This window comes from Cibotium barometz, chromosome 48 (assembly GCF_041138505.1).
Source record: "Cibotium barometz isolate CiBa-2024 chromosome 48, ASM4113850v1, whole genome shotgun sequence".
NCBI lineage: Eukaryota > Viridiplantae > Streptophyta > Polypodiopsida > Cyatheales > Cibotiaceae > Cibotium > Cibotium barometz.
In genome coordinates, this window is record NC_141093.1 from 32453513 (window position 1) to 32481024 (window position 27512).

Below are 27512 nucleotides of genomic sequence, written 5' to 3' on the forward strand. Positions count from 1 at the left end.
CTTGCAATGTACAAGATGCGATCATGAGATTTTGGTATAGAGTTATGTTGTCATCTCCATGCCAAGAATCTCTAGAAGCCTGGAATCAAAAGTTTGAAAGCTCCCCATTGAAGGCAGAGTCCAGCACTTCTACCCATAGGGAATAGCTATGCACATGTAGCCCACCCATTGGTCACATGGTACCTCAATGCCCAAGTATCTGAAAGAATCAACCACATGTTGCCTTAAAGATCTGGCTGGGAGCCTCGCTCCTTAAACTGTGCATGTCAGGGTGAGCTCTTCAAGCAGCATGCATATATTATAGTGGAACACCAATGTCCTGCATTCTCTACCTTACAGTTTTCATAGCACCTTCATTTAGAAAGCCAGCTGGTGCCTTGTGTACAATACCCCTACTCAGAAAGAATTGAAAACCATAAAAAACCTCAATGTATTCTTATTGTGTTTTTGACACGTATAAGTTGCAATGGACTTGAACATTCGTCTCATTATGTACACGAGAATTGAGGCAGGTAAGAATGAAATGTCTCGCCTTTGACGGGACATCCAACCATAAAGTAGTGTGTAGGCTTCAAGGTGCTCTGTACAAAAATCTACAAATTGCTTTGCCAAGGCCTGAACAGCAACTCTCAATGTACTCATTTCAACAATAAGTTGGCCTCTCATAATCAGGTGGCAAACTTGGGCATCGCTCATTCATGTGAGCATACGGCTCTAAAGTATTGTAGCCTGGCAATTCCATCAGATACTCTCCGAGCAGCTGACAGTAAGGAAGAGGATCGCTACTTCCCGCATTACACCACGAAGGTAGCCGTGATAAGTCGTCCTCGAAAAAGTTCAACATGTATGCATCTCTGATCTGTGAAATGAGAACCAGGGCATCAGAAGTTCAGAATGTATGCAGTCTCTAATCAGCAAAGACAACAAGCTTTAGTAATCCTGAAGACATAAATGTGTATACATATGCACACTTGTGTAAACATACATGTGGATGTACTCCATGAAATCAATTCAACAAAAAAAGGCCACGCACACTTGTGGATACATTGACTAAGATCATACCCATGGGACAAGATACAAGGCAGAAACCATAAGAAGAGAGAAACAGACCGTGAATTCTGTGACTTGTATAGAATCTGAGAGTGGACCAAAGAGGCCGGCAGCTTTGTACATGGCCAGGATGAAGGCGACACAAGAGGTTGATTTTCCATCACTGTATATCCAGTCATCACTTTCTGGCATTGCCAGTAGCTCCTCAAAAGCAATGTTTTTCTTGTCACTTTCTACTAGTATGCTGGGAAGGTCTAGACCCTGCAGCAGAGCACACTATCAGTCAGCACCAACACATAAAAAACAAAACAAGTCACATAAGAGGGCCGGGCAGGTCCTCCAAACAAAAGAATCTTTACTAAAGTAAGAAAAAGGCATGCCTCTGTTCCCAGCCGTTTGTTTAGAGCTTCATTCCACATATTCGCAGCATAGTCTGGCTGTATCCGAGTCCATATGGTCATGACGGACATAACCTGCATTTTTTCCCACAGAAATTTAATGTTTGAAACAGACTGTCGACAGATGTAATTATTAAATCATTTGAGCCAAAAGAGATGCGAACCAGATGAGCATCAATTGGAGGTGGAAAATTGTCTGTTTCTGTGTCAATCCAGCTGAAAATCATATTATGGTAACCATAGGGTTTCCCGTCCATCTTACGGGCATGCTCCCAAGCTGCAGTGACATTGAACTTCGCACGCACATTCGCATGTAACGGCAATAGGGTGACATGTGAATGCGCATCATCTGTCAGTTGCAGCTCCCACCACTCCTCCCATGGAATAACAACAATAATTTCTTCCCCCTTTTAAAAAGGTCAAAAAAAAAGAGCATCATAAAAAATCATGCATAGGTAGATATTAAACAAGCAAGAGCTTCACAAAACACATGCCTGGCACTCACCTGGTCATTCTGATGACCCGATTCAGCAACCCACAACTTGTCTTCCTCGTCCCTTAAGCATACAGCCGTGTGACCAGCATAGGCACCAGTAACCCACTTTTCTAGAGTCTCAAAGCCTCCCCAACGGCCTCGAATTTTAGAAAGCACCAAGAAATCACCTGACTGAATACCATCAATAGAAAAATTTGAAACAGATGGCCCATCCCGTTTCTCAAGTTTTGTGCCCATATGCTTCTCCAAAAAGGCAATGTTGGAGCTCTCCCCCCAGCCTGTGTTTGAAAACAGTGGCAATACATCCCACAGCGCCTGAACTGTTCCCAGCATTCCTGCTGGCATCAAGAACACAGATATCCCATGTTGTTTTACCTGCATTTGTGCATTTGTTATCAGCAACACTGGAGAAAGCTCTCTCTCTCTCTCTCTCTCTCTCTCTCTCTCTCTCTCTCTCAAAGAGAGTTTTGGACCTTTATCACAGGTGATGCATTACACAAATAAAAAATGCCTCGACTTTTCTTGCTAGAGATGTGCCACCGTAGGTAAAATCAGATGAGGCTACAGGCCAGGATGCAGCCACCACATGACAGCACCCAGACCACCACCATTGATTTCTTTGGTCCTCACTTGATGATAGCTAATATTCCAAGGGAACAGCCAGCTCTTTGGAGCCGATTGTCAAATCCCCACGGATCCCCTCGTGATCGATCTTGGTTCGAAACTCGAATCCTGCAAACAAACGAACAAACAAACAAGCAAGGAGGTGCAGGCCTGACTCACCTCCCAACCATGACAGCTGTGGGCGAGCCCACAGTCTTGGCTGTCCCCACCGAGCCCCGAGCTGAGCTAACTAGGATGACGTACCGACCAATCTCCTCCTCGCGACGTCCCATACCGCCACGAAGATGCCCTCGCGGGCCTCAAGACTGCTGCTGGCCTCGGCTGCGTAAAGCAGGTGCACGTCTGCACTAGATCCAGGCTCCAAGACCATAGAGCTCTCACAAACTCGCGAGACTCTCTATAATACAATAACTAACCTTGGCCACCCTTTTATAGGCTCTTGGCCGGTCATCGGGCGTCCACACTTGGCCGCCCGCCCGTCCATACTTGGGTGCCCGCCCGTTAGTATTTCCCTAACTCAGCTCGTCAATCAGCCTGCCTAGTTCCAAGCTTCCCCAAGCCTCGAAACTAGTCTTACATGCGTGCAGCACACGGTAGATACACACTGTGCACATGCCTTCCTCTAAGAGCTCACTCCTGATGAAACCGATCCCGTCAAGTGGGAAAGACTCAATTGGACACCTACACGTTTAATAGCACAACTTTAAAACCACAAATATGAAATGGACAACTTAAAACAACTTGAAATTTAAATGAACAGAAATGGAAAGATGGACACCAGCACTGGGGCCGGAACGGGCCGACCCCCCCCTCAATATATGATATATTTATTGGGAGTATTTAAAGAATACAATGCTCCACGGGTTCTGAGAACCAGATCATGTCCATGTACATATGAAAACAGTACTAAACAAAAAGCTCGAATTTTCGATGTAGAAGCTCGAAGCAGATTGACCACTAGTGTGGTCCAATCGCTACGGTCCTGTGCTTTCACTGGACTCCGCGGAGAGCACCACACTGGTGTTCCGAGACCACGCACAGACAGGCGCTCTCGTACTAACGCCTGGCTCTCCCGATCTCAGCACCTTTGGACCGAGGTTCGCCCATATAGCTTGGACAACCCGGCACCGAACGGGTGTAGGCCGAGCGGGACGAATCTTTTACCAGATTTAAACATTAAATGCTTTACTCAAATCTGAAAATCACTTACTTGTAGATGGTTGATAGGAAACCAATACTTGTGGTTTGCTGAGGATGAAACCACCCTTGTTGAAGAAAGAGTAGCCTCGTAAAGACTCACCAAGACAAGTACCACTGATGAAGATTCAGCCGCCTGAGAGTATGAGAGAAACAGCCACTAGGAAGCGCCTGGTTGCAAAGAGCCGGCTGACTGTAGGAAGGGAAACGTAGCCCTCAAAAGGTGGCAGCTGCTGTGCAGGGTAGGCAGCCGCCTATTGGAGAGGAAGAAGGGTGTAGTATGCAGCCTGCAGGTAACTCCAGTGCTGAGTAGGGGGCAGCGCAGCCTATGGTGCAGTCGCCTGTAGAGTGGAGGGAGAAACAGTCGCTTCCTTGGGAGGTGTAACAGCCGCCAGATGCTGTAGATGAAAGAGCAGCCCACAGGATGACCAGCGCGACCAGCAACAGAGTCAGTCGCCTGTAGAGGAATGGAGCGCAGCCTGCTGTTGTAGGAGATGGTTGCAGCCAGCCCCCTGTAGAGAGAGAGGCAGTCGCCTGTAAGGGATGGTTGCAGCCAGCCGCCTGTAGAGAGAGGCAGTCGCCTGCTGTGGTACAGCCGTACAGAAGAAACCGCCTGCTGGGGTACAGCCGTACAGAGAGAGAGATTACACCGAAGATAGGCCTGTCTTTCTCCACGATGAAGGAAGCGAGTCCTCCCTTACGAAAGGTGGTGATGTTTTTTTGTAAGGTTTGAAGAGGGAGTTAATACTTGAGATTCCCACGCATGCATGAAGGGGACTAGTGGGGGTTGGTGACCATGCCCACCCCCACACTCACTTAAAAGTGAGGCTCCCCACCTTGGCCCCAAAGTGGGTGCCCAAAGGGGGTGCCCACTTTTAAATAAGTGTGGACCCCTAACCTTATAAATCAAAGGGTTAGTATTTAAAACATTAAAACAAACATGTGCGATATACTTACCACCTGTTCACATGCACTGAAACTTGTCAGAATACAGGGCACACTTCACGACTCACTGGCAGGCGTCCCCGCTCAGTAAGTAACACGTCAAGCAGGCAAACACACGAATACATGTCATGCGAAAACAGTTTCAAGCATACAAAATATGTGTGCATGTGCAAAAAGTAACATGGACATATCTCCCGTTCATGGAACATGTACAAAATATCTGTCGGCACAAAACTGGCACGACATTTATTACATAAAAACCTGGTCTTCCTATGGAGTGACAGTCCCATAGGTAAGACACAGTTCCAGGCACGAGTTTCCCTAGGTGTGACAGTCCCATAGGTAAAACACGGCACGAATACTGGCTCTTCCATGGCGTGACAGTCCCATGGATCGAACACAGTCCAGGTCATACACGGGTGGCACTGATCTGGCTCCCGTCCATACGACACCATCCTGCTAACACACGGGTGGCACCAGTCTGGCTCCCGTCCATGTCAGCAAAATACTGGCCTCTTCACATGAGACACCGGCCTGGCCTCAAGTGAACGAGACGCAAAAATGTGGGAATGGACCAAATGGTCGGCCAATTGGTGACATCCCCCCGGGCTTCTAAAGAGTTGACCTCAACTTAAAAGCCTCAAGATATGCCTGCAACAATTGCGGATAATCTGCAAAGTAATCTTCATTTACCCATTTGGCATCAATAGGCAAATAATTCTTAAACTTCACAAGGTATCTCCTGGAAAGCTTTCCTGCAGGTAGCTTTCTCTCCTTGTGAAAAACAATCTGTTCTGGCTGGAGGATCTCCTCAAGCTCTTCAATCTCTGGCGGATCTTCTGTGAGAGGCTCATCAGGATCTGGCCCCACATATTTCCGAAATAGACTCACGTGAAAAGCATTGTGAATCTTCCAATGAGTAGGTAAAGCAAGCCTGTAGGACACTTCATTGATTTTGTGAATCACCTTGAAGGGTCCATAATAGCGAGGAGAAAGCTTAGGATATGATCCTTCTCGTCCTGGCCTCTTCCGAAGCCTAGCCTTCTCAAATTTCAGCAATACCCAATCACCTTCTTTGACTTCCATGTCCCTTCTATGCTTGTCAGCAGCCTTTTTATGCTTATCCTGAGATCTTGCAATGGCTGTCCGCACTTGACCAAAGGCAACATCCAAGTCACGAACATATTCATCAGCAGCAAAAATCTCATCCTTTGTACGAAGGATGGGTGGCAAGACCACTCTGCCATAAATAACCTCAAATGGAGCCTTTCCTGTGGAAGCATGGATTGTATTGTTGTAGGCAAACTCAACAAGTGGAAGATACTTCTCCCATGCACTCTTCTGATCTGCCACATAACACTTCAATAAATCCAACACAGCTGAATTTGCAGCTTCACTTTGGCCATCCGTTTGGGGATGATAAGCTGATGAAAACTCAAGCTTAGTACCCATATTATTAAACAAAGCCCTCCAAAATAGGCTTGTAGTCCTGGGATCTCTATCCCCAACAATGGATTTAGGCATACCATGATGCTTAAAAATATTAGCAAGAAAAAGCTTTACCATATGATCAGCTTTGATGGTTTTCTTGACGGGCAAGAAGTGAGCTTGCTTGCTAAACCTGTCCACAATAGTCCAAATAGCATCATTCCCATGCTGGGATCTAGGCAAATCCATAATAAAATCCATCGTGATACTTTCCCAAGGTTGCGAGGGAATAGGCAATGGCTGAAGCAAACCTGGAGGCTTTTGCCTGTCAAATTTCACCTTTTGGCAAGTAATACATGCACGCACATAAGCCTCAATGTCTTTACGCATGCTTGGCCAAAAGAAATACCTCTGAATCATGCGAGTAGTAGGCATTATACCTCTATGACCAGCATAAGGTGGAGCATGACATTCGTCCATAACCTTTGGACGGAAATCCTTCACCACACATAGGCAATTATCCTTCATGAGATAACCCTCATTGATAACATAAGAGGCATGTGAATGACCAGCCATCAAATCAGTCCATACATGGCAAAAATCAGCATCCAAATGATACAAATCTCTCATAGCAGATAGATCTCCATGAGAGGCCACTGAGACTGCAGCAATATAAGGCCTCCTAGATAGTGCATCGGCCACTACATTTTTCTTTCCTGGAGTATGCACAATCTGAAAATGAAACATGGAAAGAAAATTTGCCATTCTCATCTGTTTCTCTGAAAGCTTGGTTTGAGATAGAAAGTATCTCAAGCTTTGATGATCTGTCTTGACTACAAATTCAGCCCCAAGAAGGTAGTGTTTCCAAATCTTTAAGGCGTGAATTACAGCCAAGAGCTCTTTCTCATAGATATCCATATGAAGCTCAGCATCATGCAAACGACGGCTCTCGTATGCAACTGCATGCCCTTCCTGATTTAGGACAGCTCCTATGCAATCACCACAAGCATCACATTCAACCATGAATGACTTGTGCAAGTCAGGAACAATCAATACTGGACCACATATGATCGCATGCTTGAGCTGCGAGAAAGCATCCTGTTCCTTTGAAGTCCATTTAAAAGCAGTTTTCTTCTTCGTGAGATCATGTAGAGGAGTGGCAATCATAGCAAAATGCCTTATGAAACGCCTGTAATATGAACATAATCCCAGAAAACTACGTACTTGATGTACGTTTTGCAATTCGGGCCAATTCCGAATAGTCTCGATCTTTGCAGGATCCATTGTAACTCCATCCTTGGATACAATATGTCCCAGATAATGAATCTCTGAAAGGAAAAACTCACTTTTCTTGGCATTGACGAAAAGTTTATGCTTCTGCAACTCTTCGAACACTGTGACCAAATGAGTTCTGTGTTCCTGCTCATTCTTGGAGAAAACCAAGATATCATCAAAGAAGACTCCTGTAAACTTGCGATGGGATCGGAATATCCTATCCATCATACGATTAAAAGTAGCAGGAGCATTGGTGAGACCAAAAGGCATTACCAAGAATTCATATAATCCGAAGGCTGTCCTGAATGCAGTCTTATGGACATCTTGTGGCACCACTCGGATCTGGTGATAACCACTCTTCAAATCAAGTCTGCTAAAGCAAGCCGAACCATCAAGCTTATCCAAGATATCATCAATACGTGGAATAGGAAATCTGTTCTTGATGGTAAGCTTGTTCAAAGCTCTGTAGTCTACACACATACGGAATGATCCGTCCTTCTTTTGAACTAGAAGCACAGGAGAGCAGTAAGGTGAGGAACTGGGCTGAACCAAACCTTTCTCTAAAAGCTCGTTTACCTGCTTCATAATTTCTTCTTGTTGTGCAGCACTCACTCGGTATGCGGGTTTGTTAGGAGGAGAACTACCTGGCACAAGATCTATACGGTGATCTTCGGGCCTTTGGGGAGGTAATTCACCTGGCAATGAGTCAGCAAAACAGTCTTTGAATGCATTAAGAAAATTCAGCCTATCATTAGACATAGCATCCACATTTTGATGATTTGGCACAAGACTATCACGCACAAAAACCAAGTACGCTGAAAGACTTTTTTTTCATTGCTTTATTAATCTGGATGTGTGATACAACTGGGATGGAATCCCCTTCTTTGCCAGCATCAATAAAGTGCATGCGGCCTTTATGCATAAAAGAAATCATATTAGACTTGTAGTCTTTGCGAGGCTCAAGCCTATGATGCCACGGCTTGCCCAACAATACATCACATCCATTCAGAGGAGCAACTAAGAAATGCTCATTGTCAAGATAGCCCTGTATATGAATACGCAACTTCCCAATCAAAGGGGTAACCTGCACCTCTTTGCCAATAAATGCAGCTTCAGCTTCAATCTGAGGTCCCATGTTTTCAACCTCAATACCCAATGCAGCTGCCATTTGCATAGAGATGAAATTGTCAGTTGCACAGTCATCAAACATGAAAAGTGCGGGCTGATCCTTAACTTGCCCCCAAGCCTTGCAAACCATACGCTCTTTAGCATCATGACCTGTATTACCTTGCACATCAGGAACTGCATGAACATTTGCTTTGGTGTGCTTGTCCTCGTGCTTTGGTTTGCGATCTGGGCATTGCCGAAACATGTGGTCTTTGCTACCACAAGAAAAGCATTTTCCATCCTTAGCATATTGCTCTCTTTGCTCCGGAGTTAATCCAAATTTGTTCTTTCTTGGGCCCTGTTCTTTATTTTCAGCTTTACCACCCTTGTAAGGCTCCCGAAAGCTCTTTTTAGATGGCTGTCCGCCCTTTTGCTGATTTGGGACAGCCTTGTCCTTTGCTTTGGAACTTCCTTGATCCTGCTTGATCTTGAGCACCAATTGCTCTGTAGCAAGGGCAGAAGCTGTGAGTTGTTGCAACGTATGTTTTGGGTGCAATTCAATACCCGATCTGTAAGCAGGTTGCAATCCAGAACGAAACTTCCTCTTTCTTTCCTCCTCAGAGATTAGCATGAAGGGAGTCACTTCCAGCAACACTTTCCAAAATTTGTTCACATACTGTTGCACACTCTCATTATCTTTTTGTTCCAGCCTATCCCACTTTTGAGTGAGAGTCTGCTCTGCATTGGGTGGCAAGAACTGAGCATAAAATCTATCTTTGAATTCCTTCCAAGTAGAGATGGGATCCTTGGTGATCTTTTCGGTGATCCACCAATGGGCAGCAGTGCCTTTCAGAAACATACTAGCATGGCGCACCTTCGACTTTTCTGTAAAGTCTTCATCGCTAAAAGCAATGTCGAACTGTGCCACAAACGCTAGCACCTTAGAGGCATCATGTTCACCATGAAAGACATCAAATTTGACAGATTTATCACCTGCTTTGAACTCCTTGAGCTTCCTGGCATGAGGCTCATGGTCCTCTCTTTTTCTTTTCCCCTTATCCAACGGGGTAGCCCTGTCTGCATGGGCTCCATGGGCCGTCATAGAAGCTTCATGGGGCACGGTGGCATGTGCTCCACGAACTCGAAGCTCAGATGCATGTGACTTACCTGCATATGGCATGGTTTCTCCATGAGACAACTCAGAAGGCAAAATTTTTCTGGAAGTAGTCCTGTCACCATGAGATACATATCTTGCATGCATGTGACTCTCATGCCCTCCATGAGCACTGGCATTCACAAATCTATCAGGCTTAGTGCCTTGGGGAGAGGATGCATGTCGAGAGGTGACAGTCACCTCTTCCTTTTGCATATAAGATTTCAGCCTCTGGGATGCGGGATCTCCATGCTTTAAACGAGGTGGATTTCTGAATTTTAATTCTCCGTCATCCCCCTCTTTGATATCACCTTTGCGAAGGAGATAGGCAAGTGCCAACTCCCTTGGTTTCTTGCCCACTTCACGAGCCATTGATTCAAAGGTTACATCAACCATAGCATCAGCCTTCCTGGCTTCAATAGCACTTTGTAGATGAGGATCTTCATGCAAAAACTTCAATTCTTGCTCTTGAGCCTGCAAAAGTTTTCTCATATGTTCCATTTCAGCCCTCATAGCATCAGGGTCTTGTTCAAGCATAACTGTCTTTCCTGGAGACAGTTGACCTTTGGATTCACTATCAAGAACCCTTTCAAGAGGCTTGTGTCTACCTCGCAGGGCATCAGACCCACGAGAAGCACTAGAGGGACCCCTCGAATTTGGTACTTCCAAAGGGTTGCCTTGGCTGTCCATTGTGTTCAAAGTTGGCTAGAAGCGGGATGTCCAGTACACAGGTTCGTTTCCCCACTAGGAAGAGGGAAACAACCGTGCTCTGATACCAATGAAACCGATCCCGTCAAGTGGGAAAGACTCAATTGGACACCTACACGTTTAATAGCACAACTTTAAAACCACAAATATGAAATGGACAACTTAAAACAACTTGAAATTTAAATGAACAGAAATGGAAAGATGGACACCAGCACTGGGGCCGGAACGGGCCGACCCCCCCCTCAATATATGATATATTTATTGGGAGTATTTAAAGAATACAATGCTCCACGGGTTCTGAGAACCAGATCATGTCCATGTACATATGAAAACAGTACTAAACAAAAAGCTCGAATTTTCGATGTAGAAGCTCGAAGCAGATTGACCACTAGTGTGGTCCAATCGCTACGGTCCTGTGCTTTCACTGGACTCCGCGGAGAGCACCACACTGGTGTTCCGAGACCACGCACAGACAGGCGCTCTCGTACTAACGCCTGGCTCTCCCGATCTCAGCACCTTTGGACCGAGGTTCGCCCATATAGCTTGGACAACCCGGCACCGAACGGGTGTAGGCCGAGCGGGACGAATCTTTTACCAGATTTAAACATTAAATGCTTTACTCAAATCTGAAAATCACTTACTTGTAGATGGTTGATAGGAAACCAATACTTGTGGTTTGCTGAGGATGAAACCACCCTTGTTGAAGAAAGAGTAGCCTCGTAAAGACTCACCAAGACAAGTACCACTGATGAAGATTCAGCCGCCTGAGAGTATGAGAGAAACAGCCACTAGGAAGCGCCTGGTTGCAAAGAGCCGGCTGACTGTAGGAAGGGAAACGTAGCCCTCAAAAGGTGGCAGCTGCTGTGCAGGGTAGGCAGCCGCCTATTGGAGAGGAAGAAGGGTGTAGTATGCAGCCTGCAGGTAACTCCAGTGCTGAGTAGGGGGCAGCGCAGCCTATGGTGCAGTCGCCTGTAGAGTGGAGGGAGAAACAGTCGCTTCCTTGGGAGGTGTAACAGCCGCCAGATGCTGTAGATGAAAGAGCAGCCCACAGGATGACCAGCGCGACCAGCAACAGAGTCAGTCGCCTGTAGAGGAATGGAGCGCAGCCTGCTGTTGTAGGAGATGGTTGCAGCCAGCCCCCTGTAGAGAGAGAGGCAGTCGCCTGTAAGGGATGGTTGCAGCCAGCCGCCTGTAGAGAGAGGCAGTCGCCTGCTGTGGTACAGCCGTACAGAAGAAACCGCCTGCTGTGGTACAGCCGTACAGAGAGAGAGATTACACCGAAGATAGAGGGTCGCCGGCCTGTCTTTCTCACGATGAAGGAAGCGAGTCCTCCCTTACGAAAGGTGGTGATGTTTTTTTGTAAGGTTTGAAGAGGGAGTTAATACTTGAGATTCCCACGCATGCATGAAGGGGACTAGTGGGGGTTGGTGACCATGCCCACCCCCACACTCACTTAAAAGTGAGGCTCCCCACCTTGGCCCCAAAGTGGGTGCCCAAAGGGGGTGCCCACTTTTAAATAAGTGTGGACCCCTAACCTTATAAATCAAAGGGTTAGTATTTAAAACATTAAAACAAACATGTGCGATATACTTACCACCTGTTCACATGCACTGAAACTTGTCAGAATACAGGGCACACTTCACGACTCACTGGCAGGCGTCCCCGCTCAGTAAGTAACACGTCAAGCAGGCAAACACACGAATACATGTCATGCGAAAACAGTTTCAAGCATACAAAATATGTGTGCATGTGCAAAAAGTAACATGGACATATCTCCCGTTCATGGAACATGTACAAAATATCTGTCGGCACAAAACTGGCACGACATTTATTACATAAAAACCTGGTCTTCCTATGGAGTGACAGTCCCATAGGTAAGACACAGTTCCAGGCACGAGTTTCCCTAGGTGTGACAGTCCCATAGGTAAAACACGGCACGAATACTGGCTCTTCCATGGCGTGACAGTCCCATGGATCGAACACAGTCCAGGTCATACACGGGTGGCACTGATCTGGCTCCCGTCCATACGACACCATCCTGCTAACACACGGGTGGCACCAGTCTGGCTCCCGTCCATGTCAGCAAAATACTGGCCTCTTCACATGAGACACCGGCCTGGCCTCAAGTGAACGAGACGCAAAAATGTGGGAATGGACCAAATGGTCGGCCAATTGGTGACACCTGAGCTCTTTAGGGTTTGGTATGGTAGTCTTTTGCAAGATATAATGGTGTACATGCCTACTCAACACTTATTAGACCTATGGTCGGTGGGTGTCTAGAACAACCAAGTCTAGGGCTACATCCTTGTCTAAGTCTTGAGCAATCGTGTCTTGCCATGTGTGAAAGCTACATTGTCTTGTGGTCACTAGCAATGGTTAAATTGGAGCTTGGATAGCCCATGGACACCCTCTAATTTGAACCTAAAGTGGACATTGGGTAATGTCTAGACATCTGAAAGCAGGGTAACCTATTGTAGGGGCCATTTTGGAGTTGGCACCTAGTCCATCATATGTGATGGAGGAAGGTTACTATGGGGACTTGTGCCTGAGCACTCTTTGAACTTTCTATACACTGTTTGCTATGCCGTTCTCATATAGTCGTTTTACGGTGCATACTTGAGTTTGGATATGGAGTTTTCCTTGTGAACATCCTTTCGTTATGGACATCCGTTGGTTTTAGAGCTTCTTTATGGACAGATGCACTTCCTTTGGATTATGGACCTTCTCCATGCATTGTTGGACTTCCTTATGGAAGTATGGTATACAGGTTTATGGTATACAAGTCTATGGATTCCTAGACTTTTATGTTTATGGCTGCCTTTTACTGGGATAGATTATTCTTTTTGGCTCCCTTTACTTGGGATGCATTGGACTTATGGAACTCATGGTTGTCTCATCATCCCATGAATCGAGGATCTCTCTGGATTTCTACTAGTGGCAAAATGTTTATGGAAGTCACATGCGTGGAAGCTCTAGCTCTGCTTTTAGCCCTAAACACCTTTCATGGGACCATCTTGATGCAAAACGCAAAGAAGAGAGAGAGAGAAGCGAAGAGAAGAGGAGAGAGAGCTGTATTTTTAGTATATTCATATAGTATAAAAACAGTACATGTTCTTGGCAACCCTAGACATGCCCTTGACTCCAATTGTCCTAGTCTATGATCACATCCCCAAAAGGGTACATGTTCTTGGCAACCCTAAGCATGCCCTTGACTCCAAGAGTCCTAGTCTATGATCACATCCCCAAAAGGAATGAGATGAATCAACCCCAAGGAGCCAGGAAGGCCCCAAGCCTTGCCCACCAACCCATGGAAGGGCTGGGTAGGCTGTCAGCCAGCCCAAGAGGCCTGGCCAGGCAGCTGACAGGCCAGCCCGGCCAGGCGGCCAGGCCTAGGTGCTGCCCAGCACCCAATCGGCCAGGGCCAGGGGGCTGCCCAGCAGCCATAAATGCACAATATGGCTAGCCAAGGACTACAATGTGAAAACGCTGGAGTAAAAGCACATAATTGCAAAAGGACCAAGTTGTGGAGAGACTTTAGAACCAGCCAACTTGCTCATGAAAAGGGTATAAATACCCAAATGAGAAAGAGTCTCCAAAGGCCTAAGCTTTTATGCGCAATGTCATGAATGAGAACTGGTGGGTTGAGGCCGAAGCATTGGTGAAATCTCTCAACCCTATCTACACAGTCTTGCATATTACTGACGTGGAGGGCAGTACTCTAGGACTTCTTTATGAGTACATGGACAAAATTGGGGAGGCTCTCAACATTAAGGCCTACTTACCCCACAAGACGAGTAAGCTCAAGCCTCTTGCATGCAACATAGATTTAAGATTATGATGCAGCTTAACTTCTGTTTTTGTAACTTGTGAGTTGTGACTTGTTTTTGTTATGTCACTCACTCCTTTAGGATTAATGAAATATGTGTGGTGTGGAATAGGATGACTGTCAGACCAGGAGCAAAGCTCATCGAGTACATCTTTACCTAAATCCAAGGGAGTGAAAATCCTCCTCAAAAGAGTTTTGCCACTTCATCCTCGAAATTGTTATGCCCTTGCTGGTGAGCTTGAGCCTCATTAGAATCCAAATCCAGAACACTACACGCTCTGTCTTTTTCGAGAACTTGGGTGGTGGCACAAAGTAAGACCACAAAAGAAAATGTCAAAACCCTCACGAGAGACCCCCTGCATACAACGGATCGGTGATAAGACCTTGTCTAGTGGAAGCAAGAAAAGCAGCTCATATTTTGTTTACCTTACCATTACCACTAATACACAGAGGTCATTTTCTATATTATTGTTTTCCCATAAATCAAGGTGGCTCATTTTCTTATCACTAGGTTCCGATAAATCAAAAGTGACTCTTGCCATTGCAAGCAGATCATTTTCTTGAACGAGAACAACACCACAAGCTGGACAAAGGGAGTACACACACACACACACACTCACACTAGGACAGATCACTCTCTTGGGCAAGCAAAACACGCTACACTTGTAACCTCATTCAGACTAAGGAAGCATGCACATGCATTGGTCCCTGACTCCCTGCCTTGTGCCCCTTAATCATGCACTGCATGCTTCTTCTTTTTAGGAGAAAAACATAGACGGAGGCATGTGAAAGATGCATACATAATCGAGCTCTCCATCCTCCCATTTGTCGATTTTGAGCGTATGCTTCCGGGCTGTGAAGTAGTAGTCCCAAGTCACCCTGTATGCAGTTACAAAAACATACAGGTCCATGCATGTCCAGCTGTGAGGCTCGCCGGTCTGTCCATACATAGGAATATGATTAGCTGAGCAAAGCCCAAATTTTTAACAAACCCAAATATTCCACATCATTGGCTACCTTTAAATCCAGAAAGCCAGAAAACCTTAATCTACCTCAGTAGACACTGATCTACCTCAGAGATCACTGATCAAAACCAAAATACTAATCAACCCTAATATACGTTAGAAAACACCAATCAACCCTAATATATCTCAGAAAACACTAATCAACCCTAATACAGAAAACACTATTCGACCTAAGAAAACTCCTAATCTAACTCACAAACCCCTACTCTAGATCAGAAAATCCTAATCTAAATCGGAACTCCTAGTCCGAATGAAGTATACAGAACCTGAAGTAGGAAAACCTAAAATGATACAATTAGGAAGACTAACCTCGATGTGAAGGATGCCTCCGTCCTCTGTGAATTCCATGTAAGCTTCGTTATGCGCAAAGCAGGAGCCGTCCCATGAGACGGTCTGCTGAGAGGAGTTCACTGTGGACATGAACTCTGGCAGGAGGTCCGCGGAGTTGCTGAAGGTGTTGAGAATGGGCCATGCGATCTGGTGAGGCAGGGCCGGCAGGATGTCTCTCGGGTGGAAGATCACAGAGGAGGAGGCGTGATCCACACAGAGCATTAGGATTAGAGTAACGAATAGGATTAGGGCACACAGAGGATTCAAATTAGGGCAAACAGGACGATGATGCCCAGGTAAAGCCATGAAGAAACAGCGAATTAGGGTTACGAAACGCAGAGAATTGGGGTTAGGCAAAACAGAGGATTAAGGTTGGATTAAGGAAAATTTAAGATTAAGATTGGAATTAGGAAAAAAACAGAGGATTAACGTTGAGATTAGGGTAAGATTAAGGACAAAGCAGAGGATTAAGGTTGGGATTACAAAAAACAGAAAGTTAAGGTTAGGATAAACAAACAAAACCGAAGGTAGGGCAGACAGAGAACTGATGGCCAGGGGAGAATCATATGAACAATTTTATCACGGTTTGTTCTGCATGAAAGAGGTGTCGGCCTCATCGATACGCAATGAAAAATATATATGGTACTTAATGTAGGTCGCCCACATAGGCTTTGTCAGGTCCTAAAACATATTTTTCAATCAATCAAAATAAAGATAACTATTAAATCCGGGCATACAATGAGTGAAAAAAGATATTCAATTAATTAATGGAGGGGAACTTAGTTAAAAATTTTTAGATAACATTTTTAGCCTTAGTAAGGGTGGCGGTTGTGGGGTGGTTCGACGGAAGCTTTTGTGATCTCTCGTCAAATGCATGGCCAGTCGAATGAGAGAGAGAGAGAAAGAGGCCCAGCCTTCGAAAGCAGGCTTCAACCAGTCCGCCAATCGCACCTCCGCCGATACCTATTCTGAAAGCGGCCCAACATTTTGGTGTTAATGCTATTGGCCCGTTTCAAAACTAAAATATTTTTAAAAAAAATTATAATAATGGTTACTTAAAATCTCAACTTTTGTAAATTTTAGCCGATACAAATATACTTGAATGCCGTTTTCTTTTAGAGCACTGCTCGTGAGTCCTAATTAGAACAAAAATTTTGAAATTCATTTACATAAGAAAATAGAATCATGAGAAAATACGAAAAAGAAGAGAAACTACTAGATGTAAGCCGGGAGCCATTGCTAGGAAAACATGCAACTCCAAGCAGTCATGACCACAAGAACAACCATGTAAGCCAATAGTAGGCCTATATACTTCTTCTTCTTCTTCTTTTTTAAGTTGGACGATTTTTATTACATGAGGGTCCCGCATACCCTTTTTACCAACAACAATCGGTAGGTCAGTTGGTTAAAGTGGATGGCTTGTAACCCAAGGTAATGGGTTCGATCCACTGCTGCCTACATTGCATGGTGCTACCTTGTATCTCGTGAACCCGTAGGGGTGTGTGTGTGTGTGTGTGTTTGCCTAAACGGAAAGCCAAAGGTTTTTCGAAAGATGAAAAGCCAAAAAATTTCAAGAAGAAATTTTCAGAGATTTTTTTCCTCAAATCCCCTATTTTTCAGGCTTTTTTCAAAATAAAAAACTTATTTTTTTAAAAAAAAAATAAAAATAAAAATAAGCTTTTTTAGCTTATTATTGGATTTTGATTTTTTTAGGGGGGGGCCGTTTTTTTCCGCCGGCTGCTGTGCGTAGCCCCCCCCTCCCGTCGCCTGCGCCGCGTAGAAGAGTGATGTAAGAGAGATGAGTCTCTTCTCTCCACCCTCTCCATTATCTTTCCTCTCCAATTCATTCTCCTCCCATCTCTTCTCTCTCTGTTAATCGGAGAGATTAACTTAATCCATGATTAAGTTTTTAATTAAACTTTTTTAAATCATAATTATCATTAATTATGATTAATGTTTTAAAAAAATCATTTTAAAGAGATTTTCTCACGGAAAAAAGAAGAAAAAATCATATTTGAGAGGCGAAGAGAGTCCCACGCACACGGGAGAGCATCTCATGCATCAACACACTGTCCCCTACTTAATTTCAGTAGAAATTGACAAAAATTTGATCGCATTCCTGCGGAAAAAACCCGCAAAAATGTATAAAAATACATTTTAAATCAAAAAAATGCTCAAAAATTTCCTAAAATTTTAGGAAAATTTTCTAAAAATTCTAGAAATTCAGGAAATCCATTCTAACAAAAATATCCACCATAAAATTTATGGTATTTTTGTAAAAAATTCAATTGATGCTTGATTTTAACCATAAAAAATAGGGAAAAATAGCATTAACTCACGTAATTCCCCCGCAACGTCGATTCGTCCATTGAATTGTAGTAACACATGTTCCAATCACCATATCGATGATCCACGTGCAATTCATAAACACAAATCAACAAAATAACATTTTTATTAGTAAATATTAAAATTTACTTAAAAAAATCAACAACAATTAAATAGAGATTGCTCATAAACTCAACCACCCAACAATTAAATAGAGATTGCTCTGATACCACTGTTAAAACCCTAAGATCTCTCTAGATAATTGTTATGCATAAACATGCATAAATCAGGCATAAACTCAACCACCCAACCACCCCCGAGCCCAAGGGATTCACACATGAATAATAAATGAAATACATCATACCTCTACCTTGATGTCCCATACCATCAAGAGGTATAACTCAATCCAATAGGATGTAGCTATAGTGTGAAATGGTAGGTGAGTAGATATGGACCTCTACACACAAGAGACCATAACGTAAGCCTCCAAGCCTCCAAGCCTCCCTTGAGTGTGCCCCATGCCCCTATTATATAGGAGGGCCCTCAAGTGACTCTTGACTTTCCATTTCTCATGTGTGACCCTTGGATGCCTGACCCTAACCTTAACCCTTAAGGTTAGTCCTAGCCCATGCTCCACTAGAGCTTGTTCCCATGCTCCCATGCTCACAAGCCTAATGTGGGTTAGCCTCCTATATGCACACATAATGTGTATATAACATAGCACACATAATGTACATATAACAACTTTGTTGAAGACACTGAAATCATACTTGCATCAAATGTGAGAGACATGACATTGAAAGCAATTTGGTCCACTAAGGCCATTTTCTCTCGATATGCATAATCATAATCTATGTGAATGGCACTGGGAATGGATCCGTCATGGTTCCTACATATTTCACTTCCCCCTAGACCTACAACTTTCCATTCTTCTTCCAAACTTTCATTATGGGCGGTGAAATCAATGTTCTTTATCTAATGTGTAGGTAGACGAATCTAAGTTTTAGTAACTCATCAATTTCTTCCTTCACATGTTTGTCATAATTTGGATTCATCCTATAGCATTGTTGCTTTATCATCCGAACTCCATCCTCCTTGAGATTGATGTGATGCTAGTAAAACTGAAGATCTTCCACATTCATGTTTTTTCAGCTCCATACAAACACATCCACATATGAGTATAACAGCTTGTGTAGTTTCAACTTTGGACTTACTCAAACCATCTTTAAATTATTCTCATCTCCTTGTGGAAGCGTTTCAGACAGCTAAAACTTCAGTGCAACTATTACCAGTCCTCAAAAAAGGTAAGAGACCATCAAGGAACATGCTGCAAAACTCAATCAATAATAAGTTAGATGTTAATTTCAAGACCAGGGATTATCTCTTAGCGGAATGGTTTATTTGGGGGACTTCATTGCAAGTTCAATGCAGCAATCATCTCAAAAGATTTCACAAGGAAAACTTTGAGTAGGTTGTCATTCAGAATGAATTTTGGAATTATCTAATGGTTCACCCAAAAAGGGTAAGGGAAAGAAGAAGAGGGTGTAGCAATCTTCGGATTCCAATTCGTTTGATTTTGATAAACATACTAATTCAGAATATGGTTCAAACTTCGACTCCCAAGAAAGGTCTTGGAAGAAGAAGAGGCAACAGGAATCTTCGGATTTTATTTCATCTAGTTCTGGTAATAAACAGAGTGATTTCAAATTAGGTTTCGATTTCCACTCTCGAGAAAAGCCCCACAAGAAGAAGGGCACCAAAATATTGAGGATTGGTTAGTAGTTACTTTATCTATTTGCAATGTTGTAGAAGATTGGAGGTCTGTCTAAACGGTGTACCATATGTTTTTATCAAGGTCACACAAAGGAATACTACAAATTGAGCAAGTACTATTTTATTTGTGGCATAATCACTCATTCTACATACTCAGCAAGTATTGTGCTATTTGTGCCATGACCACTCATTCTACAAATGCCTGTTATTTTAATTCCAAGGTCCACTAAGACCTAGTAGCAATAATCCAAGCTATCGGAGGCAGCACCACAACCACCAACAGTCCCAGTGAATCAAGTAATGCATGTTATTTTAATTCCAAGCTCCACTAAGGCAACAACAATAATCCAAGTAATTGAAGGTAGCACCACAACCACATCAATAGTCCCGGTGAATCGAGTATATCAGTTGGCAACCAAGGAAGCCAATTTCATCCAATTGCATAGCCAAGGTTGAGACTAGGTGAATTTCAATGCTTCTATTGCAAAAGGAGTTGGTCTCACCAAAAGACGAATTGCATGTTCTAGCAGTAGTTTTAACATAGAAATTACAAAATACGACCCCACAAACTAAGGACGCCATAACTTCCCATCCCCCTATCATTAACATGGTGGTTGCAGAGTGCCTTTAGGTGCTCCCAATTACACGATCAAAGGGTTTAATACGATTATCTACCTTGGGGGAGTTCTCAAAGGAGAAAGACAAGATGGTCAAATGGGAGAAGTAGAGTGACAAGTCCAGGAGCAAGTCACTAAGATGGTTCAAAAACCCAAAGTGATGACGGGAATCTATCGAATGGATAGGTGGCTCCATCCCTCTCGGATGAAGAAATTGGGGAAATTTAAATGGAACCCCCACCAACAAGGAAGGTCCGCATTAGATGCAATGGAACCTAAGAGTAGGCAAAAAAATCTAGAGCAAGTGTCACCAGAGGCCCCAAAGATTATAGTCATGGAGGCACTCTAGAAGGTAGTGGCACCAGAATCAAGTAACCAAGAAAGTAACTATGATCAAGAAACCAAGAAAGTAACCATGATATTGGATAAAAGGAAACATTTCTAGTATGATCTCTGGGAAGATCTCAAAGATATGAAGTTGAACACGACATTAGATTAGATGCTATATACATCATGCCCAATTATTGGTTGGTAGCCCAGTTCCCAAATGAAGATTATCCATAAGTTAATAGATAGATAGAAGATTGTTGAAGCAGACCTATACTTGCATGTTTGTGAGGCACCATACTACCATATTTTAGGGAAAAAATTATACTACACCTGGAGAGACCATCATTCCTTTGTAAATGAAAGGTAACACAACATTCATTTCTTCATCACTTTCAAAATAGTGCCCCAGCTTGTTCATGGGCACTTTTGGTTGTCCTTTAGTTTTGGTTATGAAAGGAGAGTGCTCAATGTGGCACCGGTCATTCCTCCTCCTCTTTAGGTTTAAGTTGACAATTGTGTGGGCTCAATTGTTCATGAGCACTTTTTGTTGTCCTTTAGTTTTGGTTATGAAAGGAGAGTGCTCAATGTGGCACTGGTCATTCCTCCTCTTCAGGTTTAAGTTGAAAATTGTGTGGGCTCTTACATTCCCATTTATCCAAACAGATAAGTCTCTCCAAAGTGAACTTCCTTTAAAAAGAGAATTTATCCAGTCAAGTTGAGAATTACATTGCAAAAGAGAATTTCTCCAGTTGTGTGGGCTTTACGGTGGTTCGAAAAGTCATTGCAATTGCATGGAAAGACCATCAATGGAGTGGTCTTGGATGGCAGATCTGCATTGAATATTCTTTCATATGCCACCCACACAAGGAACTGGGCATCATCATTAAGATGGAGTCAGCATCCCCATTTTCAATCCGGATGGCGACTCCGGATGGCGACGGGGGTGAACAAAGAGTGAAGACTTGTGGTTGGATATGAGGCATGGATAGCACACTATGAATTTCTAAAAGTCTATATTATTTTGAAAATGGAAGACATTTTTGGATCATACTACCCATTGATGTTATTGGGCACTCATGGCTGTGTCAAAACAGGCAAAGATTAAGAATAATTGGGCCACATATCAGATAACCATAAGGACTGGAAGAGATTTTTGAATCATACTCGATGTTACTAGGCCTCGACTGCTGCACATTAGGCAAAGATTAAGCATAACAAAGCCATATATGAGATAACCATAGATCATATAACCATAAGGAATCGAAAGAGATCTTTGGATCATACCCATTGAGATTATGGCTATGTTGTTAGGCAAAGATTAAGCATAATTGGGCCATAAATTAGATATAACTATAAGAAACTAAAAGAAAAAAGTCCAAGTAATGGTGGCATCTAGAGATATAGTCCAGCCAATTTCTACTGATAAAGGTTTGAATTGGCTAGAGGGAGTGGATGTAGATGAGGAGGAAGAGATCCTACACTAAAATCTTGATCTGGTCTCTTTGTTTGAGGTAGATCTCAACAAGATTGTCAGCACACCCTAGCAATTGGTCTGCATACATCACCAACACTCCTTAGTCACATTTGCAGGATGAAGAGGGTGTGTCAGATGACATTAGAGCTATCATAGTAGAGCTTAAGAAGCACACGAAAGGGAAATGTAGTTAGTCAAAGAGGATGAATGTGGTATAGTGTTGTCGTCTACATCCCTTATTTGGTGACACCAATGATGGTGTCCTAGAGTTCATAGAATAGCCTTAAGCTTATCCTTAAGCTTGAAATTCTAAAGAGGATAATTGGTGTCGTTAAGTTTTTCATCAACACTAAATGGTGGTGTATGGGGTCTTGCAAAAGTGCCAATTCTCTAAGGGACTGTGCTAGATAGTAAAAAGTAGCTGGAGCTCTGACACCATGTAAGAGGATACAACGTGCAATGTATACAAGAGAACACTCACAAGAAGTAGGATCTTTCACATTACGAATTGTTTACGACCTTGTCCAAGCTTGGAGACAATTACAAAGCATGGGCTTTGTTACAAAGCCAATACGAGACCACAAATCCCTCAAGGATTCGGAATCTTCAAATGAGCTTCAACAAGAGAAGCTGAATGAAGGTGAAACGATAGAGGTGTTTCTTACCACAAAATCAAAGATCTCTGTGAGACCACATGGTGGCCGCAATTGACATGAGTGTGATGTCCTCGGATCTCACTCATCTCAATGTCTAAGGGTATTGCCTCCTAATTTTATTATAGTTTTGTTACATATTTGAATGTTGGTGTCATGTCTCTCACATTTGAAGATTTCGGCAAAGATATAACTATAAGAAATAGAAGAAAAAAGTCCAAGTAATAGTGGCATCTAGAGATGAAGGTTTGAATTGGCTAGAGGGTGTGGATGTAGATGAGGAGGAAGAGATCCTACACTAGAATCTAGATCTGGTCTCATTAATTAAGGTAGATCTCAACGAGATTGTTAGCACACCCCAGCAATTGGTCCGCATACATCACCAACACTCCTTAGTCACATTTGCAGGATGAAGAGGGTGTGCCAGATGACATTAGAGCTATCATAGTAGAGCTTGAGAAGCACATGGAAGGGAAATGTAGTTAGTCAACGAGGATGAGCTAGATATGGATCTAGGAGATGAGGATGCAGAGTCATAATGGTGGGCGACAAACCAAGATTTCTTGGCTAACGTAAAGAAGTGTAAGGACTCAAATTCTTCAAATCAGAAGAAAAATGTTAAATGCTTTTATTGTAACAAGAAAGGGCATATACCCAAAGAATGTAGGAAAAAACAAGCATATGCCAAGAATGACACTCTAAAGACCACAAGAAAGAATGCATTCATGATGCAGAAATAGAGATGTTTGTTATTGCCACCCACAGAAGAAATGTAATGTTACAGCACAGATGATTATTGGATCATCGAGAGTGGGGCTTCTAGGCACATGACCAGTCATAAGGATTGGTATTCCTCCATAAAGCCACTTCTCTCTTCCACTCACGATCCCCCCAAAGACGATTTTTCATGAGTACAAATTTAAGCTTTCCTTGTGCCATGTATCACCATTAAATTTTTCAACTATAAGTGGACTTGTCATGGTTTCTTTATGAGAATGGGAAGGTCTTATCAATGGAGTGACCCAATGCCAGTGTCTAGTCCCTTACAAAGAGAGAGATGCAATAGAAGTAATTTCCAATACCTTGTTTTAGGAGAGCAAATTAAAGTACCAAACCAAGGGGGGAAATGGATTTGATAATGTACAAGGCTTTAGCAACACCTCGATGGTAGAGTTAAACCCATTCGTACTAATTACACTATAAACAAAGGTAATTTTCTACTAATTGATTTAAAATTAAAGCTCAAATACTTGTGCTCAACAAGTCACCATCTACATCCTCCACATGTTATATGATGACAATTTTACTGAAATTTTACCACCACGCTGTTGGGGGATTTTTGAGCCTTGAGCTTGATCACTTCTTCCCTCCTTTGATGCCTTGAAGACTTTAGAGTTGATGTAGATACTCCAAACAAAGCCTTCTTGTAGTAGATAAGCCCAAACACTTTGATTCTTGATGATTTTGGAGCTTGGGAAAAGAGGAAAAAAGCTAGGTTTAATGATAGCATCAACATTTTGACATAATAAGAATACAAGAAAATAATTAAAGCTAATGACAAAACTATGGCATAATGATAAGACAAGAGATTTAGCAAAAAGGCTCATATGACATTCCATTAGATAGAGTGTCTTTATATAAGGCCACTAATTGTGATTCATAAACTTGGTTAAGCTATCCACTAATCTTACCTAGATTTGAGAACCACCTCCCTTGAAGTAAGCAGCCACTTGTTGGGACCTCTTCCCACCTAATTCTAGGCACCTTCTTTTGGCCACCCTTTGGGCTAGACATTCCATGTACTCCTTCACATTTGGCCTCCTTTGAGCCTTTGAACCTTACTCCTATAGTACAACTCTTACTTCATTTGAGGGTCACATAGCACTCCCCCTTGCTCCTAACTTTCATCCAATGACACTTGCTATTTTTAAAACACGAGATCGTTATCTCATAATAGTCCACATATGGAGCAGGTGGACTTTTACTCTTGGACACCATGTCGTGACTTTGCGGGGTCCAAGATGAGCCTGAATGGCCATCCAAGGTAGGGAAAATGATACGCAGTCTCTAGTTCATCTTTATGTACACACCGCACAGACGCTGGCAACGACTATAATCGCAAAATGGTCCACACATAGATGGACTTTACTCTTGGACACGCTATCCTAACATTGTGGGGCCCAAACGAGGTCCAAGATGAGCTCAGTGGGGATAATGGTATGTAGTGTCTAGTTCATATTTTTATATCACAAACGGTGGCACCAACTACGTTTACTCCCTACATGGTCATGTCATGGCTGCCCCACATATACATGCCTATATAAATACACGACCAACCCCTTCTCCGCATAGTTCATTAGTCATCACTGTGAGTTTACTCCCTATCTTCTACTAGCATACAATCCTTTGTCTTAGCAATTCCAAATTCCAAATCAACCATCAAAGCTCCCTTCAGAGGAGCACACAAGTGTGTGGCTTTGCCATCTATTGTATCACTTCAGTAATACCATATTCTTCTCTATCCCTGCTATTGTACAATATGAGTTTCAAAAGCTTTATGCTATGAAATATCGTATTTCTTGTGAGTGTTCTCTTGTATACATCGTGCATTGTATCCTCTTACTTCTCTCTCTTTGGCCACTTACGTAAATAATTTTTCTCTTCTTAATCTTGGCCTCAACCTTTAATTAACATATGTAATTAGAAAGCATAACTTGTATTTGGACACAAATCTTCTTTGCTTGTCAATGTTGCAACTCGCACTTACTTCATGAATTTTTGCTTTGCTTTTAACGTTACCAAATGATATTTATTTTTTTGAGACGATTGTTGAAGGTTGAATAATGGTATGCTTATAAAACATCCTATTTGTGAACTTATCATCCATTCATAATTTAATCTTATGACAATAAGAAGCCTTACCTTGGCTTTGCAACCCATGTGAATCACCCAATTCACCATTTCACTCTCATTCCTTTCTCAAGACTTGCGTTAAGATCCTCTCTCTTTATCCATAGCTGATAGCTCACTATATCAACGCGCTTATGGGATTCACGGATGCATGTGACACTACCTCCTCATAAATTGATGGTAAAGTCAAAGTCCCTTCTACACCACCACTATATCTATAGTCATAGTGACTTCAACAACTAGAAAGTTTGGATTTACATAACTAAGATGTAGAATTGATTCTCTTTTTTAGTACCATGCTTGCACAATCATTGAAATATATTGGATTGTTTGTGAATCATACCCAAACTAAATAATACTACCTAGCATGAGCTTAGGTGAAGAATGGTATAAGCTACCTAAATTTTTAAATGCTACCTAGCATGAGATTAGGTGAAGAATGATATGAACTTAATTAGCTTTAAAAGAAAAGTCTTCTATTAGGCGCACCATAGTGTTGAGCAATTATAGCACGACTAAATCATGGTGTTCTTGAAGTTCTTTTACCTCAAATCACACATAGCATGCTCTCGTACTAATGTCAAGGACCTGCGTTTTACAAAGCAACCCAAATCATGCAAGACAACAACAACCAACACACATTGGAGTAGGGGAAGAAGGCACAATCCCTCATCATCCCATTTTCACATAGGCTCCTCACTAAACACTCACTTTATACTAACAATTGGTGAGTTGTAATGCTGACTACACGTTACTGCAGATTAGATCTTGAAATTTATAAGCTCTGCTACGGAAATGTTCTGCTAGACAAATTGAAGTCTCCACTCTAAACTCAGCAAAGAGACATGAACATTCATTGGCAGGTTTAACCGATTGCATGTTGATCTTCACATAGAAGAGATGCCCTTGGGCACACTTTATGACATCTCTAGACCAATTAGTTACTTACATGGAAGCAGCTTTCCTGCCCATTTTCTATTACTTTGTCACACACAACTACAAAATGAATATTATCTCCATCCTACTCCTATACCCAATGTGATGTCTCTAGTCATATGCACGTGGCAACAGTCCAACACAAGTCCTGGTAGTTGCATCATAAACATTTGCATAGAATCCGAAACTTTAAAAAGTTTCAAAAAACATTTGTTTTAAAAAATAACATTTTTTTAATTATTTAGTTTTAAAGGGCTCAAACCCATGGTGCCTACATTCTGGAGATTCATGCATCATGCACCTCTTCTTCTTCTTCTTCTTTTAAAGAAAGGCTTGAAATTAACAAGAAATGGATATTTATATAACAGACTTGTGTATACAAGTGTATACAACTCACACAAACCACCGCTGACAATTTGTACAAGAGTGCACATCCACCGTAGTCACTGAACATCGAACCCAAGACCTTTGGGATACCTCTTTCTCTTCTAACAACTGAGTTACTGCCATGGTTGCATCGTGCACCTCTTTGTATGTCTCAACATGGGGATTTTGACTGAAAGCCCTTTTCACATGCCAAGCTAATTTTGATGCAAAACTAAGCTTTGATGGCTCATTTTACACATGAAGCCGAGCTAATCAATTGCATCTTTTTGGGGGATAAGGGACTTTTGTGTCATGTTTTTAGTTCTTTCAAAGCAGTATGTGGTGAATAGGCTAAGGTTAACATGATGTCAACCCCCCCTCTTCCCCTTTTCTCTTTTTCATAGCCTTTCTGGACCATTTTGAGACACCAAAATGGTATTTACTGCTACAAGACTTCCATAGGTGGGGGATGTGAAGTGTGTGAATTGATATTTTAGTTATTTGGTGGGAGGTGAGTCAGCACATGTTACTCCTCCAGCTCAAGATTAGGAAAAGAACATTGGTCA

At 42.7% G+C, this 27512-nt stretch overlaps 1 protein-coding gene across 1 annotated transcript; it reads right to left on the reverse strand.

Annotated features, from left to right (window-relative positions):
- Positions 1-406: 406 nt before the first annotated feature.
- Positions 407-16225, reverse strand: LOC147611083 (uncharacterized). Its single transcript, XM_086785729.1, has 7 exons — positions 15542-16225; positions 15008-15145; positions 1954-2319; positions 1613-1855; positions 1431-1523; positions 1111-1311; positions 407-859 (listed from the first exon to the last, which is right to left on the reverse strand). The coding sequence occupies exons 1-7, from the start codon at positions 15866-15868 to the stop codon at positions 644-646; spliced, it is 1584 nt and encodes a 527-aa protein (XP_086641855.1). The 5' UTR covers positions 15869-16225; the 3' UTR covers positions 407-643.
- Between the last annotated feature and the right edge of the window lie 11287 nt (positions 16226-27512).

Bases quoted from the DNA above. Each gene is read 5' to 3' on its own strand.
- LOC147611083 (XM_086785729.1), bottom strand. From the start codon at position 15,868: ATGGCTTTACCTGGGCATCATCGTCCTGTTTGCCCTAATTTGAATCCT. The intron at 15,146-15,541 runs GTTAGTCTTCCT...ATGTATGGACAG, and splicing joins GAGGCATCCTTCACATCGAG to ACCGGCGAGCCTCACAGCTG. The intron at 860-1,110 runs GTCTGTTTCTCT...CTCATTTCACAG, and splicing joins TACAAGTCACAGAATTCACG to ATCAGAGATGCATACATGTT.